This window comes from Micropterus salmoides, unplaced genomic scaffold (genome assembly GCF_014851395.1).
Source record: "Micropterus salmoides isolate LMB-PRFRI ecotype aquatic unplaced genomic scaffold, ASM1485139v1 Ms_hic_scaffold_9, whole genome shotgun sequence".
Taxonomy (NCBI): domain Eukaryota; kingdom Metazoa; phylum Chordata; class Actinopteri; order Centrarchiformes; family Centrarchidae; genus Micropterus; species Micropterus salmoides.
The window spans coordinates 12,634,660-12,656,169 of NW_024044681.1; the positions used below are offsets into that span (position 1 = coordinate 12,634,660).

The 21,510-nt window shown below is 37.9% G+C and overlaps 1 protein-coding gene across 6 annotated transcripts in view; it reads right to left on the reverse strand.

Annotated features, from left to right (window-relative positions):
* Window positions 1-21,510, reverse strand: part of cadm1a (cell adhesion molecule 1a) — a 391,315-nt gene that overhangs the window by 97,013 nt on the left and 272,792 nt on the right. For 5 of the 6 annotated variants that reach the window (XM_038708106.1, XM_038708109.1, XM_038708108.1 and 2 more), the window contains exon 2: window positions 19,629-19,646. The exons of the other annotated variant lie outside the window; for it this stretch is intronic. In XM_038708106.1, coding sequence (XP_038564034.1) covers window positions 19,629-19,646 — 18 coding nt within the window. The remainder of the gene's footprint in view (window positions 1-19,628; window positions 19,647-21,510) is intronic. 6 annotated transcript variants of the gene reach the window in all.

A 21,510-nucleotide genomic window follows, 5' to 3' on the forward strand; every position in this document is an offset into this window, starting at 1 on the left:
TTCTGGGTGGATAGTGGACATACAAAGTGCTGAACTTTAACACTGGATATTAATTTGTGATTTGGGTTGATTGAATTACCAAAAATTGTGTCACAATGTAAAAAACAAAACGTTCGTCCTATACAGAAGTGTGCAGAAAACGATTTCACAAACTTTATATATGATATAATATCTGAGCTTTAAGGTTTGTTTCTGCCCTTATCGGTAACCGCTATCCCAAGATCTGCTTACTTGGTTTATCCAGATCCTTCACCCACATCCATTATGAAGGACATGAGATTAGGCTCAAAATATGTAAACCTTTTAAAAAAAACTAAAGTCAAAATTTCTCAGAGCAACTCTCAGCAATGAACCATATTACTTTTACATCTCATCTTGATTTGAACAGGTGGTAAAAATGGATCAAGATAATTAGTCATTGGCAGTTCAGCTACTGTAGGCTGCCAATGGTGCATGTGCTGAGGAAATTAATTAAATTTAGGCTGTGCATTAGCATTAAGTATATCTGCTTAAACTTACTAAGAAAGACATGGGAACACAGCTGTTATCGAGATCGGCTAGGATATTTTGTGAAATTCTCAGAGAACATAAATCCAAGAATTTTTTCATTACCACCTACTCTTAGCACTATAAAGTTTTGTTAGCCCCACGTTACCACAGGAGTGGCTATAAAAGTCACAAATAGCAATCCTTCAAGAGAGCTCTTGATAGAACAGCAGAAACTTATCATTAAGTGTTCTCCATGCAAGCAAAATGCAGACAAGTCACCTAGAGAGAGCTGCTTATAGAGTTAAGCAACCAGAGAAATAGTCATGTTGCGCAGTAGAGGTCAGCTGAAAAAAATGGCCGTGGCTCAACCTTTCAATGTGATCAGCTTTTGACAGGAAATCAGATTTCTATGTTTCTTTGTTTCCACACCGAAGCGATTTTGATGCTTTTGCTTTGCCTTGAAAAAAGTGAAATAGGAAATGATTACAATAACGTGAACACAACAGAAAGAAATGTATGCCATGGTTATATGACCCAAAAAAAAAATTCAGATAATGTATGTGTAATTCAGATGTATGTTTGTGTGTTTTTGCCCACTGTTTCTGTCCTTTATGATAACCTTGTACTCACAAAAGCAATAGCTGAGATCCATGAAGCAATGACATTGCCATCCAACAGGGCAAGAAACATAAGCAGTCAGCAGTCAATCAGACGTGTTGTAAACAAACCCCCAGTTCGGTCAAAGTTATTTGCAAGAGAAACATTAAAATAAATGATTAAGCAAACTGTCTGTTATAAACAGCCATCTCAGTTTATAGACTGAAATCATGGTTAAACTTTGACTTATTGTTGTGCACACACAAACCATAGCTTCCCTGTGCAGTGAGGGATTGTTAGTGACATTTTGGGTGTGCTCACTCCATCCATCCAAACAGAGGTTTAACATAATGTGGCTAATCTATTGGCTCATTTACAACCTGATAATTTGAATGCTTGTGTTTTGTGCCTTTTTTTGAAACTTCTTTTTTAGTGATGTTTCCATGTCCTCAGATTTCAGCACTTAAAATGATATTATAACTGACAGAACCGATTGCCCCACTGAAGACTCAATTGGAATCAACCAGAATTATCCTTTACTGTATTAAAATTATGTAAGCTTACTAAAGGCAGTACCAAAGTGGAAACCTATAACTTTGCTTTTCAAAGTGTATTTGATGCAAAAGAAAAGTACAGAGTTGCATTTGAAACCACGTTTCAACAACAGTCGTTGAGAACAGAAAAACCCTTCAACCAAGCTGCATGCTGTGTTAGTGCAGCCGACTGACAGCTAGAGGTAGCCGATAAAAGGTCAAGATCCTTGTATGGCCTGACCACTTCAAACAGCGGAATCCCTCTTGGTGAGGATTTGAAGGAGGCAGTTCTTTTAATCTGTGTGTAGACTGTGACTGTTCAGAGGGAAGCTCAAAGATATGACGATATTGGTCAGTTTAGTGATCAGACTCCAAAATGTCTTTAATTGTGCTTCTAATATGGTTGCCTTCAGTGCCTCTAATTAATATATACAGCAGCAAAACAGAATGCTACTAACGTGAGCAGGTCAAGAGTATTATCCAAAATGAAATTATAATAAGATTCAAGTCATTATGTTATTTTTAAAAGAGACATGTTCTATGGGTCTAAAGCAAAAACACTGCTGCCTATAGGACATTTGTGTGTGCAGGAAGTGCAAAAATCTTGCCAACTGAAGAAATCAACAGCATTTAACGTTTTTCATCACACGCATGTAGCTTTTACAGCTTTTACCTGTTAAAGATTCATTTTTTGTTTGATGACTACAGACATGCTAACAAATGTGTATTGTTCTATTATTGATGTTTTGTGCACCTTTTAATGTGTTTATGAGTTTTACTGAGCGGTGAATGGTTTTATAGAGACCAGGTGGGTGGCACATTACAATGCATCATAAGATGCAGCATTGTCATTAACTGAAAATAAACAGCCGCAGTTTTTCCAAATGTATAATCCTGAGTGGGGTAAATTAATTCAGCAATGGGGCCTTCAAAGCAGTGATTGAATATTTTCACATTGGCATGGCCTTTAATTTAGATTTAAAGGTTTTGTTAAATAGTCTTACATTGTTTTTTCATACATTTCTAGTGCCCTGTTAAATTAAATACGTTTCCTCAGTTACAGATGTTCCAATACACCATTATAACATTAACATATAAGAAAATTATGTCTTTATATGCATTTTTTAAAAACAGGAACAGAATAGGAATTTTTGAATATGATCATTTATTAAGTACAATTATGAGCGCATCTTTTCTCATGGTGGCAGCAGTGTGCTTGTGTAACTCTGACATAAAGGAACTTAAGACATGGAGGGAGCCTGATGCCACTGTAACTAATAAAACATTCAGAGAGTTAATTTTTTAATTAAGCAATATAAATATCAATGAATAGAAGCCTTTCTCTAAAATCTGCCAGTGATTGCTGCTGTAAAGTTGTGATGAAGATTATTTTTTAGTGCCAATATCTCCCTTTCCAGTCTGACATTGCATTATTCAACCATGACATCTATAATAGACCAAAGCTAAAGCTGGCGATACTGTAGGAGCAACCACCTTTGAGATTAATTCAAATGTAAGATAATGCATCTGACTGAATTGCTAATAAATTGCCCTGCTTTAAATTGTCAAAGAAAGGCACAGAGCCTGGAGATCTCGATGGATCATGGTTATGGCAGTTACATATAAAAATCTAAATTATATTCACACAGCCACAAATAATAAAGCACTTAATATCCTCAGGGAAACAGAGCGCAATTTCACACAATTTCTGATCAAAAACTACATAGCACAAACAAAAGTATTGGACAAATTAAAATTTTGACTGGATGATGACTCTAGATGAAAAGTCAGGGGATCAACAAAGGTATTACAAATCCTCCCATGGGAAACATGAATGTTAACAGTAGTTGAGATATTACAGTCTCGATCCAAGTGGTAGACTGACTAACCCACATTGCCACCCTTAAAGCCCTGTTATTAGCGTGGCTATATAAAAAAAAAAAACATAACCTTTGCTTTATTGTTACATTAATTACAGCATCAGCAATGATACTAAATAGTTCCCACAACTATACACCAACAACCCCACCCACACCACACACACACACACTCCGTACCTCTCCCACTGATGCTCGGTGGAACAGTGGATTTGTGACACATTATGTAAGAACGGGGTGTGAAGAGCTTTATAGGGTGTTACATGCTTGCAGTAAGCATGTAAGTGGCTTTTGTGCAACCACTGCTGCTGTATCCTGCACAAAACACCTTTATATCATTGCTGTGCTTAATGACTGCAAAGCAAATTTCAGCAACGCCAGTAAATAAACAAAATATCTCTATGGAGGATTTGACAGCTCTACGTGAGATTCCAGATTGTCGTTAGTTTATAAATTATAAGCCAGCACTCCTGTTTATTTATTTTCTATTCATTTGCATGCTGTTCTATTCTATAAACAACCACTACATGTATGTTTGTTTTGTGTTTTCTCTAGCCTATTTTGTCCACCAGCTACGGCAAGTTATTACAAACATTTATTGAAAGCATTGCTGCTTCATGGGAATGATCTCATTAGATAAGGAAAGCTGCAATGCCTGGAATCTAAATATGTCTGTCAGTTTAGTCCTGTGTTAATATAATGTAAATGAGAGTTTTGGGAAAATTAGGCAATCATGGGGTAATTATTGATGCAACAGCTGATGATTCAAAACTAATGTTTAAGTTCCTTGCTAGCCCCTAGAAGATACAATGCTCACTACAACTGACAAAGCAAAACTCTTATGACAACAGCAAATTAGGGGTCTAAAAATATGATGTTTGTCCTGAGGGCGACACTGGAGGAAAGACCCTAAAGAATGTTAAAATCAAAAGGACTTCTCTAGCAAGGACCCTGAAATGCCGTTCCATTACAGTCATTCATTCAGCCTCAGGTAGCTAATTTCTCTATGGGAAAGGGGGTTGTTCTGTTTTGTTTTAGTAGCCAATTAGTATTGAGTGGCCTATCTGACCACAGTCATTTTCAGTTAACACATAAGCTTTGATAGCAGTTAACATTTTTTACTACAAGATATTGGAAACATCTCGATTTAGAAGCTGCTATTTCTGTAATTTGATTTACAGCAACCTGCGAAGCTGCGTCAATCCAATCCACAAGTGTCGCAATTTTTCTGGCCATTATTCTGTTGCTACTTGTCATAGAAGTAGCTTTTTTTTCTGGATCTGGCACAAGAAGATGTTGCTGTTCTTAATCTCAAACTCTGATTGCTGGATTGTTTCTATAACCCAGAGAAACAGCTGTCAATAAAAATAAAACAGACTCAGTTGGATTGCGGAGCAAACTGGAAATGTGTCCATTGATTTAGAGTTCTGGAACCAGGTTAAGGTTCATCACCTCGGAAACATGAATGAGCTGCCGTAATGTCACAACACCCTGCCATTTAGATATTAATATAGAAATTGTATCGCTATAGTGGCACTAGATGAAGGGCCAGTGGTCCTCAAAAACACAGAGAGATTCATCCACAGGGATTAATACATTTTCACTGAAAATTTCACAGAAATTTCAGACAAGATGCCTTGTCATGAACCTGTGTAAGTCCAGGGGAAGTTTGAAGTTGTACATGATGGTATAACTAGAAACTTGAAACAATGAATATCCATATCACATTTCATGGTAAAGGGTCAGCGGTTGTTTACAAATAGCTGAGCAACCATCAGGTCCTGTAGTGAAGGAAGCTTTCCCCTCTGGCTGTTCAGCTGATTTTAAGTACCTAGTTTAACTACAGAAAAACTGGCAATACATTTTGCGAGTCTAATAAAACATCATAAAAAAGAAACACAGTATCCTAGAGGTTCATATCTCTAATTCCAATCGAAGTACAAGGCTGGTATAGGTAATGATGATGATGATGATTATGATAGGTGATCTCTTCTGCTGCTGTGTTTTATTTTCCATGAAATCTAAGATGATGCTGCTTCAGTTGCATTTTCAGATTAATTTACATGCTCTCTGGCTCACCAAAAAGCCATTTAACATCAAGAGCACATGCTGTTAGAAATTGAGAGGGTGCAACTGCAGCTTAGACAGCTTTGCAGTGAAGTCTCCTGATGCAGTGGGAAAATGTTGTGATCATTTGCGAATGGGAGAAGTTGGCCTTCAAGGCTTTCTGCCAGAAACGCTTTCGGCAGTCTGGTTGACATAGTATAAAGAGCGACAAAGTCCACATAGGGAGCAGGTTGGGGTGGGTGGATGGTTCAAACACAAGACTTTCATGCAGGAGACCGCTGTTTGTGTCCCGTGTGAAACCAAAAGGCAACATTGACTCATTATTTTGACCCAAACCACGAGCTTTTCCTAAACCTAACCAAGTACTTTTGGTGCCCAAAAGTCACATTTTGGACAGGTTTAGGGACCAAATTAAATTTCCATTGGCGTTTTCACTCATAAGAAAATATTAAACTAGGTTTGGGATTGATCTTACTGTAGTTACGCTTGCTTAAAGTTTTAAAACCAGATTTTAATTTTAAGTCAGATGTAAAGCACTACTGTAAATGCTGAGGATAACTCAATGTAATGACTACACAGATCAATATAAATATAACCAACATAAAACAAAGACGTAATGGATTGCTGAGAAAGAAGGTCAGGTAGGTCTCAATAATATGACAGCTGGAGAGTCCAGTGACAGGCTACCAGACTTTAGGTACGTTATGTAAGTCCCATTGAATAAGTCACATAACATTAAACAATGTGGTCAATGTGAAATGGTTGCAGTTTTGTTAGGGATAGGCAACAAAACTACTGGTAAGGTTTAGGAAAAAAAACAACTTTCTTTTACTTAAAACAACTCAATGTGGACTTTGTTTCACACAGGACTCAAACCTCAGTCCCCTGTGGGAAAGTCATCAGTTTGTTTGACCCATCCATCCATCCCAACATGCTCCCCATGTTGACTTTGTCTCTCTTTATACATCACCTGATTTCCGAAAGCTTTTCTGGCAGGAAGCCTTGAAGGCCAACTTCTCCCATGTGCAAATGATCACTGCATTTTCCCACTGTATTATTTGGATTTATATTCTTCGCAACCGGACTAATGTAAGTCCAATTTTCACTCTAGTTCCCAAAATATGAGGCTCTTTAGCTGCTATCCACTTAACGTTGTTTGCTTTTTGGGGCTGGGAAGGTACTGCCAATGGCCTGAACAGCAGCAGCCTGTTGTGACTGGAAATTATGTTTTTTAGAGTTTACAGTTTGCAGGCTAGAAAAACATGAGCTAAAACAGGCTAAAAAGCGCCAAAGAGATTAGGGGAACTGAAGGGTTATATACTGTATACAGTATATATGATTATTCATTAGGATGAGCTCTGCTTCTGAAAGTTAATATCATTAAAAAATATGGATAGTAATTTAATAAAATAATCATGTTGCTATAACATGCAATAGCTCATATCAATGTAACCCCACTGATGACTTGGCCTCATGAAGCTAGGTTTCACTGTCAGGATGTGCAACATCCTCCACTCGTCTCCTACAGGACAGTTACATAAACCAGGTGCATCACTTTACATATGATTTCCTACAAATTAACATCTAGTGCAGGCTTTCCTCCCTTCTCTTCCCTTTTCTCTACCTCGCTTTCCTCCTGCTTTTCATGCCCCTTCTTGCTCAGAGGAGACAAAGGGGAGGTATTGTGCTGGATTCAAATAAAGAAATCGAGAAGTAAACAGAGGAGCGGCGAGGGAGGCAGGAAGGGTAGGAGGGAGGGATGGGTGGAATGCGGCTGCTGGTTGGTGTCGCTAATGATGAGGAAAATGGAGGGTCATGTGGGAGCCATGGCTGGATGGAGAGAGAGGGAGTTGGTGTAGTATAAAGAGTCAAGATCACTTGAGTGGTGGGTGGATGCTTTGTGAGTGTGTGTGTGTGTGTGTGTGTGTGTGTGTGTGTGTGTGTGTGTGACATCCTGCTGTGTTTCCGTCTACCTGCTCTAGTCGTGTGCGTTGACATGTGTTTATATTACACGGTGGCAGTACATGCCTTCACTTGTCAGCCAAACCAGGTTATCCGTGAGTGAGACTGTGTTTGAGTGTGTGTGTGTGTGTATGCACATGTAGGAGTGAAGGGGGCGGCAGCCAAGTGATTAATGCGTCAGAGAGTCAGCTGTGGTCTGGGCTCGCTCATTTGGAAATATCTTTTAGGAAGAAAGACAGAGCGGGAGAACAGTGGGAAGGGGGAGGAGGAGATGCTTCTACATCCCTTGCCAGACAAACAAAAGCTGAGAGCCTCTACCGAGGTCGAATGGGAAGTGAAGGAGAGAGAGAATTAGAGAATAGGGGAGGGAGGTAGAGGGCACTGCAGCATCCTTCTGTCCTCTATCATATCAAGATTCATTAGTGTCTCCTTTAAGCATCAATGTGTCTTCAACTCCTAAATACTCATTTTTACCTAATGAATAAAACAATGACTGGGACATGTTTAAAGGATGATTCCGGTTTATTACAAGGAGGGTTTTGTGTTGTAGTTTTGGCCATGCTCTCTATCAATTAGAATAACAAAACTGCAACATTACTACAACAAAGTCTAATGTGACATTTTTAATTGTTTCAACAAACGTTTTTCTGGTGAGCACAGTCACAAGAGTGATAACATATATTGTTATTTTTTTAGTTAAGTTGCAACCAGCTTTATCTACTGTATGTACGTGGTCTATTTGTAGGGAGAGATGTTATCATTTGTCTCAAGGCATGCACATTGTTCACATTAATGAAGACTGTCAGTGCCACAATTCAGATTGCTGCATTTACCTTCGGATTTTCAAACTAAATAGTCTGACGGTTTGATTGAATTTGTCAATTTTTCAGTCAGACAGCAAATTTCGCCTTCATCATTTAGCTTAACTGCCAGTTATGCTTCTGGCAGATTATAAAATCCTAACTCTTGCCTTCATTAAAAATGAGACTTGTAATATAGTTGGCAACTGAATGAGCTGTGCTTGAAACCATGAATGTGTGCAGGAGTCTTAAAATGTCCAAGATATTTTCACAGCAGTATGTAGGGCATTTTCTTCTTGGGTAACTGAGCACAACGTTTAGAGAAGTCATAGAACTGTAGAGAAGTCACCTCCAAAGTAAGAAGTGCAGGTGGAAAATAGCTTGTAGAGCTGTGTATCTTGATTCTACAATTTTAAATGTGTGGCAAGTCGTGTGGATATTATGTTGAGTCAGGCAGCTGCAGAACAGCGTGAGAAAGCAGAAATGGGATATCTCACCATCATCTCCTGACACACGCTGGGCAAAACAGGTTTACACTTCAGGGGCCACGACAAGTGACAAACAACTGATGACGAAGGTGTCTTTCTAAGAAAGAGCCCTAAAAATGCACAGCACTGTCAAATAAACAGCACCCAATAGAGTTGAGTGACGCAACAATATGACTAACAGGCTGTGATTGCTCAAAAGTATAATTGAATACATACATAAATCACGCAGTCCGTTAAATAATGAAGATGTATTGAAAAAATTAAAAAGTGTGATATTTTTCTTTTCTTTTCAGGCTGTTGATTAAAATAAATTAAAATTTGATTAATTGTGTTTTCACATTTATGTTTACTGGGTATTTAAAACACATTTTCAGCCCTTTAGCAGCTTGCATGTGTCCTGAATCAAGATATATGTTTAGTGCAGATAAATGGAAATTATAAATTTCTCTTTTACCATTAACTTAGTACTGTACATAGACACTGTTACACAGAGTTAACTATTTGTACTAACACTTTGTTGGTTGTTTGACAGCACCTTCTTGGAGATATAATACAAAATTGTGACACCATGAGTTGACAAGGAGACTTCAATGCCCTACAAGATGGGACTTGAGTTTGAGAGTCTGACTCGAGTCCGACTTAAGTTGCATACACAGTGACATCAGACTTGACTTTAGACTCGTCCTCAAAATACTCGGACTTGAGTTGTGGGACTCGTGAATAATGTTTATTTTTGGGAAACTGCTGTTATTCCCCTCCCTGTGTTACCTATGACCTACCTACGTAACACATACTACCTATCAGTTGCGCGCAGCCACACGTGAGAGAGGACAACAAACGGCGGCAGCTTCTATCTTTAAAACTTCATACAACAAGGCCCAAAAAAAGTGCTGTACGCAAAATAGGTTAGTAACCTGAGGTTAGTTAACCTACGAGAGGTTTACTCCGACAGTCATTCGTTATGAATACATGAATGAGCATTTGTTTGCTTGCCAAACTTGTGGTGGTCGATTAACTTAATCTACGTCCCGCTGTATGCCATCACGTTAATTGCAAACAGGTTGCAGTTTTATTGTTGATCATGTAACGTTACAGTTTTATTTAGTTATAACGTTACACTGGGTTTGAGAGTCTGGGGATTGTGTTGACTTACAGTAGTTTAAGCTGTCATTAATTGTACTGCACATTACATGTGCTCTGTAAATGAAAAACAGGTTACAGTTACAGAATTCCTTTTAGCTATGCAGTTTTATAAGCAGCCTAGATTGAACGCAGCAGGTTATATAACATTCATTATAACCACGAGTGACCTGAGACTTGACTTGGACTCTAGCTTAAAGACTTGTGAGCATCTCTGCTACAAGTTAACCTCTGAGGTCAGACCACCTCACTTGGGGAGGATTCATACTTTTGTAGCTTGACTGTACTGTCAAATTCACACCAGACTGCAGATGTCAGCTGTGTGTCAGCCCTACTGAAGCACTGATCCGAAGCTTACAGCAGGCCGGCAAACTTCACTAATCTGACTAATATTAGAAATGCAAAGGACAGAAATTATTTTTAAGTATGATTTAGGAGTCTTAGAATGGATTAAGCTGCCCACCATTTGTGAGACAGCCATAGAGTAGCAGAGGTGTAGTGTATATCATGAAAGAAGAGGAAGGCTTTTGAGAATGGTCTTCGTAGTATTTCATAGCTCCTGTGTATAATACCACATTTTTGTGGTTTGAAGCCCATCTAGCCTGTTCTTGGGGAAAACCACTCAGTGCAGGCATCCCTACTGCACAGAAAAGCAGCATTAGTCACTTGTGTTGCTTCTGTGACCCAGCTATAGGCCCTCAGTTCTAGCAGTTACACTTAAAAATACAGTGTAAGCAATGGTTTTCAGCAGAATAAGGCATCATTATTCTGGACTGAACACTCATTGCGTTAGCCAAAGAGCATATGGCAATACCATTTGTGTATATAAATGAAAATGGACATACTGTTACAAAGAATAAGTACTTCTGAGCGGTTGTTTGATGTACTTCAGGACAAACAGGCAAAAAAAAAAAAAGCGGTGAAAAATCTCAGGAGACAATGTTAATGATGGAGTAGAAAATGTCAGTGGGCGTTTTGCTGCTCTGCAAACATGCATTCTCAAGAACATTTATTTAGACACTGTTATGCATGTTGACTAAACTTGGTGTCACAGAGGTTTTAGAACTTCATCTGTGGCACCAGCTATTGCAAAACTTTTTATATGCAAATCAAGTCGACAAACTCCAGCCAAAAGAAGAGGCTATGGCCCAGCGGTACTTTTTCTTTTATTAGATCCACATTAATTTACAATAATGCCAGAGGTCTGGAACAGTGCCATCAACATCCACCAATAGGGTCGATCAGAGCACCAAGACAGATGGGATGACACAGAAAACAATGAGCTAAAGAGGCTAAGCCAGGCAAAGAGGCTAAAAATACAAGTACAAATAGTATAGTAATAAAATATTAATGATATTTTTTTGCAAAGAATTTTATTGAACATGAGTTGTGTGCAAACAAAATTATTCAGCAGCTCTAATAACCTGAAGTTAAGTCCATGCTAAGTGTGGTGTGGCAACATGCAGCAGAAAGCAGACACATTGTGATCAAGTCCATTGGGTTTTTTGATTTCCTGGCAGGCAGCTGTGAGAAACCATCAGTACTCTATCACTACAAGTTTTGTATGCTATTCTTTTCTATGTATATTCACCTAAACTTATGTTTCTCTTGAGGCTTTCGTTGCTCTAGTTCCACTTCTTCCACTATGAAACAAATAACTCATGAAACATTGGGCTGAGAAGCCTCCACAACAATGGCCATGATGCTACCATATAGGAATCTTTCACGTGTCAAAGCGCTTCGTTTTATTACTTGAGTTGTTGTGCTGCCTCAAATTAATTGATGAACATGACCAGGATGTGAAATAAGAATATCAGCTGTAGGATTGCGTCATTTCAATTAGCTACTCTTAGGATTTAGGTGTGAAAAAATCCTTTACCAATGTCAATAATACAGTATTATCAGTTAGTTATTTTAAAGACGTGGTATTATGCTCATTTTCAGGATCAAAATCCTATTTAGAGGTTGTACCAGAACAGGTTTACATGGTTTAATTTTCAAAAAAACACCATATTTTTTGTCATACTGCACATTGCTGCAACTCCTCTTTTCACCCTGTGTTGAAGGCTTCGTTTTAGCTATGATCTTTGTTGGGAGTTGCACATGCGCAGTTCCTAGTTAAGGACTACTAGCCAATCAGAAGCAGAGAAAGACGGGTCAGTGAAAAGACAGTAAACAGCTTCGAATCAGCTGTAGGCTACATGTTGCCGACCAGGTTGGCAATTTGGACTGGAGCAAGAGTTTCAGAGTGGTGAGTTATTAATCTGTAACAAAAGTATCTTTCATCCATAAAGTTTTAACTGAGCTCTGTCTCTACATCACAGTAACAACTTCATGTCCATTGACTGCCTGGAGGGTAGCTAGTGTTCGGAAAGGAGAGGAGGTGTGTGCTGCAGCTCAGTGTTTTTGAGGATGTGTCGGACTAGTCGCTCAGCCAGCATTATGACACGTATTTTCATTGTGATGTTACAAGAAAGGGAAATAAAGGCTGGACTACAAACGAGCTGTTTTCAGGCAGTGTTTTCTGTGGGAGAAGGGAACTCCCATTGGGGTGGACTTTGGGCTTTTTCACTTTGCAAACCTATTACATGCACAAAAAAGATATATAACTCAGTAAAGGAGAGGGAAAAAGACAAAAACCATAATAACACCTCTTTAAGAAAGTAAAGTTCTCACTCACTCAGCAGTGTACCCGCTGCACTCTCATTGGCTGCTGGGTTATGCTGGATACCTACATAGACTTGACTAAACTGTCAAGTAAGGGCTGCAGACAGTTATTTATTATTTTATGATGATTTAATTAAGACAAATAATTTAATCATCATAAAATGCCTGAGTGCGACCCTCTGTTGAGAAATTACACATTATTATGTTTGCTAATCAAATAATGAATATTTAAGACCACCACATACTGTAAATATCAGGCTGAAGTTGAATTATCCAAAATATGATTATATACCCCTATAACCTGATTTAATTTAAGCATAATTTATCATCCTCCTCTTTCATTTAGGAAAAACCTGTACTCTTTTTCTTGTTTTCTTTCTCTTGTTAGAAGCATGCACATTGCATATTATATTCCATTGAGCAAGACAACACTGCTTAGCTACCATGTTCATATACTGAAAATAATATTACTCCATAACTAAGGATGTATTGTAAAGCTGTTTACAGCACCTTGGGCCCACAATCTCTTTAGTGTCAGTGATGAGGTCATGGCCGTTAAATTACTCTTCACTTTCCACATATGGCTCAACTAAATCAAATCACTAGTTTGGCTCATCAGGTGGTGATAGTGAGCAGAAAAACAAACATTTATTTATTTTGAAATGTCAAAGAAATCTCTTCTAGTCTGCATTAATTAATTGGAAAAGAAAGTAGATGAAACTGCTTTGCCATGATAATCATGACGTGTCTGTGGTGAAATTTCCAGGATTTAGATTTTATTACTCTCAGTAACCAGATCACATCACAACCAAGCACTTACAGAGTGTGGCCAATCTGCCTGTAAAGCAGGAGAAAGAGGGGGCAACTTAAGCACATACTGTATGTTGTCATAGTTAAATTCTTAATGCTTCTTCTTATATGAATTCAAATGTACAGACATTATTTGCCAGTGGATACTTGTATTGGTAGCTTTATTTTAGGTTTGAGTCCAGTCATTTTAATTTCTTGTTTCAAGGATAGGGCTGTTGCTATTCTATATTTTTTCTGTTATCAATGTGATTCCTATGAAGAGCCCATACCAACAATGAACTGATCTGTCTCTAAGTGTTGTCTGTGTAACCTAAGCCTGATATATCTTATTCTGCTGTTCTGTTAAAAACACGCGAAAGAGCTACACCGTTGCACTGGGTTACATGTTCCCTCATTACCATGGACATCCAAACTATAGTTAATTTTAATCCTGGGTTAATCCCACGCTGGAAATATCAAGTGTCCTGTTTATTCCTGTTTTAGTAACTTTGTGTTATCTTTTAAGAATAATAGCATGTATGCATGTAACAAATAAATAAAAATATACCTTAAAATATTTGCACTTGCCCTTTTGCACCAACATAATGTCCTCTAACTCTGTGTTTGCTGTTCATCCCGAGCAGATGGAGCTGCACACATGAAAGCTCTTTTACAGAGCTCTGTGGGTCCCCTTATTACAGACAAGAACAGAGAGTCCAAGCTCTCTGCTCCCTGTAAAGTCTAATGTCTATTGTAATTTTTATAGCTTGCAGTTTCTTCATCTTCTAGATTTTATTAATGGTCTTAACTCACTTCTTCCTCTCATAATAAAGAGGTGGTGGCAGAATCAATACTTTTTGATTCTACGTTTTGAATGATACATTTTTGGCCTGCTGAATTAGTACCTATATACATTTTGACCAGTTTTATCTGTAGTAATTATTATTTATCTAGTTTACTAAATGAGAGCTTCAAGATTTAAAATTCATCCAGATATTGCCTTTATAAATCTATGAGTCAACAGGAGTCAAAACAAGGTTTGTTTAATGAACGAGCTGTATCCTCAGCTCACAGTATAGCTCTTAGCAGCTCATGTATTGACAAATGTAGATTGCAGTGCATTGGGCAGGGGACTATTGACATTGCAATAGCAAAGACACATCCTGTGGTTGGGAAATTTTCTTGGTGCAGTGAGAGACGACCTTGCTGAATACATATTCTGAGGAAACGCTGATAGAGCTTCAGTAGCTTGGGAAATTGAACCTGTGTTATAAAAGAAAAGCACACAGTATGACAAGCAAACTTTATATGCGTGTGATTGATTTAGTCATTAATCTGAGCTGTACTCTTTGTGTGTGTGTGTGTGTGTGTATATATATATATATATATGTGTGTGCGCACACACATAAATGCATGTGTTTGTGTGTGTTTAAAGAGCCTCTGTGCACACATGGATAAGACTCCTTGTGTTTAACTGCTGTGTCCCTCAGCCCACCTCCATCCTCTCGTCTTTCATTCTATTGATTGGCATACAGAACAAACACACAAGTCACCCACGCTGGGGGGAAGAGAAGTCTTGTCTGTAGTGGCAGGTCAACTAAAGCAGCACTGTGACCTTTGACAACAAGAAATATTTTGCTATACGGTCTTTTAAAAATGGTCCATTTTTAGCACTGGTTTACTCCAGTGAAATAAGGAAAGAAATTATTCTGATATCATCATCATGCATTTAGTTCATACTTTACTACTTTACTTATACTACTAACAATAAGTATAATAATATATTATTAGTATGGCCAGCATCAGGATACAGTACATTTTACTTTGTTAATGAATGTTCTCATAACAGTCTTGGACTTTGATTCTAGAGAATGAACAGCTGATAAGTCTTGTTTTCATCCATTGCGTTTGTTGTTTGATGGTTTTGCAGTTATCTCTCTGATCAATCACAGTGTATAATGTTGAACCACACACAAACTAAACAACTCCAGACACCATAGATCCATTTGTGGACCCTGTCGTATTCACCGTGTATGTAAAATAATATTAACATGCATCTAGGCTTTGGCAGTACACGAGTATAAACAGGTGAAGGTTTAAAGAAAAAACATACCGATTGTAGATGCTTCCATACGGGGCTCACTGAATGGGTTTACAAGCATGATCATGATAAGAATCATATGTTATGGCTTCCACAGTCACCAAATATAAAGCTAACTGAACACCTATGGGCAGGCCCAGAATAACCTGGTAGAGGGCCCCGTGCAAAGATTTATTATTGGCTCTAATTGATCCCCCTGAGCAATTTTTTTTCATTAGCAATTTGTTGATTCATATAATTTATCTTTAAGGTCTATAACATGTCAGAAAATTTAACTGGTTGGTGTTCCAGCCTTGCTTATGGGAGACTTTGGTGTGACTTGTTAAACAGCACACTCCACCAGCATCAGGAAAACAACTCCAGCAGAGTTCCACAGACTTGGAGAATCTAGGAGAATTAATGCTGTTATGAAAGGTTGTGGAAGCATTAAGAAATGTAATGTCCCATCCATCTGTTTGTTGTCAATTTATAATTGAAAATAAGCTTTTGTTTTATGGAGTCATGGAGGTCAGGAGCTCATCACATTAAAGACTGGCTTTGGCTACACATAAAGAATCTTGGAAATATTTTTACTTTTGTTTCTGTTACATGCGTTTTCCATCTTGTTATTTTTATTACACTTGCCAGGCAAGGAGCGCTCTTATTACAAAGTTAGAACAAATGAATATTAATCAAAGCTAATGCAATACTGGTGTTGATTTTAATTTATTTAAGCCAAAAGATGCTCTCTGGACATTTTATGAAGTTCTTTAATTGCCTCTTTTTAGAGGAAATTAAAGACTTTTAGTGTATCATTTTGCAAGTGACTTTGCACACTAACAACTATAAACATTAACATCTGTGTGACTAGACTAAAAAGGGCATCAATAATGAATCCAACTTTAAAAAACATTCTAAAAAATGAATTTCAAACATACTGTTTTTAAAACCATTAAATGGTTATGCTGCCAACATTGCACCATGACTTTTTCTAACCCTTTGAAAGCACTGCAATCATTGGCAAACAGTTCAAAAGAGTAAGAGAGCCATATTTGGCAGGTTATATAGTCATTTGGCACATCTACTATTTCAGTCCAACGCAATAGAATGCAATAGAAACACAGATCTAAGATTAACCTGAACACTGAGAAGACAGCTTATTAGAGTGCCCCAATTTGTCAAATGTGTCTTTAGTCTTGACAGTTTAAGAAAAGCTAACATTGAGGAGATGAAATAGTATTTCAACAATAACTATTTCTGCTCTGGATAAAAAGCGTACATTGATTTGGTTTTTACGTTAAAGTCAGATGAGATGATGATTGTCATTGGCAGTCATGTTGGTTTGAGTTTCTGTTGCTGCTTTGTTGGCAACCAGCTGCAATGACCACCACTGCTTGGTGGCAGCAGCACAGGTTTGTGACCGAGAACGGGCCTGTGAAGGACTGGGCTCAGTCCAATCAGCCCCAAGGGAGGATCTCTCACTGTTCAATTCTAATTCATGTACATATAAATAACTGTCGCTAGCACTGCTAATTGGATTAAAAGCCTTGGTAGAGGAGAGGCAGGGGAGAGGGGGAGTGAAGGCAGCTAGAGAAGCAACACCACTTGATTTACAGCATACAATTTTTTTCTCATAAGAGCAGCTGTGGAAGCACATTCTGACCAGGCACCAATTATGTTTTTTTTATTAAATTTTATTTTTAACCATTATAACCTTTTATTCCTTTTATAATGTTTACTTGTTACTTTGATTGTTAAGCTGCTGTTAATAATACTCAGCACAGATGTTTCTAAGTGGAAAATTCTGGCTGGCTTTTAATTTGAAACATATGCAGGAAGTTTTGGGTTTAATTAACAGTAGCTTTACAGCAATCAAAAGAAGAGCCACGTACAAGTGAGTGGAATGAATCAGCATTTCTGCTGAAAGGACAAACTCAGAGGAATGTTTTGTTTTTTTAACTGGCCATTTTTTACGAATGATAATTTGCTATCCTACACAGCAAACTGAGAAGAGTTAAATTGTTAAATGTTAGTGAAATTTGAGTAAATGTAGAGTTAATTATACTCTCAGAGTCAAATCCATTATATTTAATTTTCAGTTAATATGTAGTTAGTGTCAAAACAGAGTTTAAAAACAAAGTGTCACTAAATCAAGCCTGTAGTTGTAATTGTATAAATATTAACTCTGAACTTCCTACTTTTAACTCTGATCCTGGCTTTTACACTTAAAGTGTTCTTGTCACCCTGCACCCACTACGTAGGCCTACACACACCCAAATTTAAACTCATGTCGCCACACTGTTAGTAGCCACCTTGTTAGTAGCCACCCTGTTTTTCCAAATACTTTTTAGGATTATGGAAAATCTGTATTTACACCTTTAAATGTTATGAAGCTAACACTTGTGTAGTTAACAAATTATCCTCTGAGAGAGTTAATGTCTAACACTACATAAACATATTAAGAAAAACAAACACTGGTCAGGGTTAAGAAGTGTTAAATTTTAACTCCAAAAAGAGTCCGTAAAATGAAAAATGACCGTAAATTAGTGTTAAGGTCCCAAGGTCCCAACCCTCCAAAAAGAGTTAAATTAACATTCTGTGGTGTGGACCCATACAGACACTTTAAAAGTGTTGAAATCAACTCTGACGGTGTTAATTTGAGTATGCTGATTAGATTGTGTATGTTTGTACAGCCCATGCAGTGATTTGAGTGTACAGAGGAGGTGAGAAGAACACGTGGATGTGTTTTTGGTGCTAGAGCTATCGCTGGCTACCAATGAAACAAAGATCAGCAGGTACATACTCTCTTTTCAACTGCTGCCTAGATGTTTCACTGCTTTTTGACCCTTTTTGAGTTTGACAGTGACGGACATGTCACATTTCTATGCATTGGCACCTATAAGCAACACAATGAAAAAAAACCCACTGCAAGTCCAAACATGCAGAACAAAATGCCAAAAGAACTGTGGCTGTCCTTGCTTGTCAACATCTAAAACTCTACACTTCTTGCATGTCCTTGTTTCTCTGCTATAAATGACAAATGACATGCATATCTCAAGAATGGCACTTGTGAAATATTTAGTAGTTAATTGAAGTGATACAGCAATGAAAAGCAATACGAAAGCACTGAAATATATTCTATTAACGTAACTGGTTTAAACATGTAGCTTTATCAGTTGAAACAAATCTGATACATAGATGCAGTTAGAGGTAAGAACCTATAGACGAGTTTCTGTGCAACGTCGTCAGAGAGATGCATGCGCAACCAGAGGACAGAAAGCAGCAGTCTTTGCGGCGTATCAGTTTATATGGCATATCTAGCTGCAGTGTTGGGCAAATTACTCAGAAATTATAATGAGTTACTTTTTACTTTTTACTCATTTAAAAAGTAACAATATTACTTTATTTATTACTGGGTATTAAAAGTAAATAGTCATGTTACTCGTTAAGTTACAATTACTTTCAACCACCGCACCCCATCCTTAATAGTGACGGCAGTTCAGCAGCGTATTTTAGAAATGAATCCACTTTACTGGAACAGTAATTACCTGAGGACTCAACAACCAGCACCAACACTGTAGCCATGCAGACCAGGGGATGCTGTATCATATAGGTTATGGATATAAGCTATTTCTAAAAAACAAAGCAAGTCCCGTCTATAAACAGTGTGTGTGCAAACACAGAAATTGGAAACTCAATTACTATAAGATACAAAGGGTTTCATCTAACGTTTTGTTATTTTGAGAAAATAATAAATAAATTGGAATAAAACTATTCAGATCATTGAGCTCTGTCTTAGCACTATCTGGTTAACTGCAGTGTTCACTAGAATGCTACAGCTAGTGCTATATAGAACATTGGTAAGCAAGTGAAGATGCAGCAGTCCACAGCAATGACAGCGTTATGAGAATGGGAAGAAATAGGCTGTGTAGAATGCAATAGAGAGGCAGATATAAATTTAAATGTGAGGGAGAATTAGAGAATGGAGATGGAGAAAGACTGAGGATTGGTCGTACACAATACACAAACACTAGAGGCTGAGACGAAGCATGTCGTTTAATGAGACAGAAGCTGGAAAGCTAAAATTTGGTGAGAGGATGTGGCGAGGATAAGGAAGAGAGACACGGGAAAAGCCTTACCTGGGTACTGTGCAGCTCCTGTGTTGGAGAAGGATTGGTGAGAAGGGTAGAAGGAAGGGGGGAAAAACAGAAAGGGAGGTTAGCATTCAAAGCCCCATTTAAAGTGAATTGCCCCTATTTGACAGTGCATAGAGGTACATGCTTGCAAATTACAGGAGAAACCAGGTAAGAATGGTATTCATGTTGTTCCCCTCTTCAAAGAGAAAATCATAAAGACCACAGCTGATTGAAGTTTTAGTGTACGGTTTTAACTCTGGCTACAGATAGGCTTTGATCAGCTTCATATTGTTTAGTTTAATACCAAAATATTGTGGATTTGAAGTACTGAGAAGATGATATCTTTTGCTAATATCATTCATCATCAACAGGTCTGCAGAATTACAAATATCCTCTGAAACAGCATTTAGACAGCAATACACAAAACTCTTAACTGTAGCACAAAATAATGATGTTGCTATTGCCTTTCATGCTATTTGCCTTTCAAATGTGTTTACTGTATGAACACAGACATGACACCATATGCAACAGTGTGAGGTTGCCAGGCAACCAGCAGAGACTCCAGGAACTCAGTGCTTCAAGCCAAGAACAATCGAGCTATAACGTGTTAACTTGTGAGCTTTGGTACGACGGCATATGAGGAATATTCTAGATAAAGAATAAATAAAAATAAGGAGCCGGGGAGGGGGGTAATATTCAGAGAAAAAAACTGAATTTGAATTTCAACCATTGAAGTAATACATTCACGAGAAAAAAAACAACAGATATTCCCCGAGATTAATTTACAAAAAAAAAAAAAAACAGTGCAGACATAACAGAATAGGTGGAGTTTTCAGACAGTTAGGCAACAAAGCCACTTGAAAGCATGTGTCATATCTCATGTCATTTATAAATGTCTGCAGTTCTTCCCCAGTTCTTTAAGCTTTAGGTCTTTGAACAGAAGAAAGTATGTCATAATACCGGTTGGTGAAAGTAGCTTATGTGTGACAGCTGTTGTTATTAAAATCTGCATACCCTGCTTTTAACTGCGCACACAGCCTGTAATAACACACCCACATCGGAAAAATAGTGATTTCAAAGTTTTTTTCTCATACATTTGTTACTTTTTTAAAAACTTACAATGGTGTTTGTTTCCCAATTACAGAGCCAGGGCTGTGCACAAACAGATTTTTGCTGTTGACTGTAGCGGCATCTTTAACAGACATAAAAGCTGTATCAATCTTCTAATCCAACACAGTGCAAGTGAATAACTGTATATCCCAAAGTGTCTTCAATCAGTATTGGATTTAGTTTATTTACTTAATGATAATCATTCTGAAATGTTGCTGAAAGCATGATATTTTGAGCAGTTATTTAATATGTCAATTCTATTGGTGACCACTTGCATGCCAAAAGTCTACAAAATAACACCACCCCTGGAGGTAAACCATTACAAAAACGACAGCAAAACACACATTTCTAAATAAATAAGTGAAAACTTGCTGAAACAAGCTCAACTGGGACGTGTATAAAATACAACATTGCAGGGAAAGAGCAGCATTGGCCCTCAGTATACAGTCTGGCATCCGTTTAGGCCCCCATCGTTGAAGCACATTTTTCAGCCAAGTAAGCATCAGGATTCCAGCTACGAGGCAGCTTTTGATTAGAAAACCTATTTCCTCTTCAACTTTTGCCAAATTTCAATCATGGAGATATTCTAATTACCATTATCCAGAGCAAGAAAGAGAGGCAGAGATTGAGTGGGTGTGTGTAAGTGAGGGAGAAGAGGAGTAAGAGGGAAGCAGTCTTTGCATGTAAGCAGGGAGAATCGGAGGAAAATGCAGCATGAAGATCAAGTGAAAGAAAGAGTACAATTTAAGCTCTTTTACATCCTGTTACACAGCCC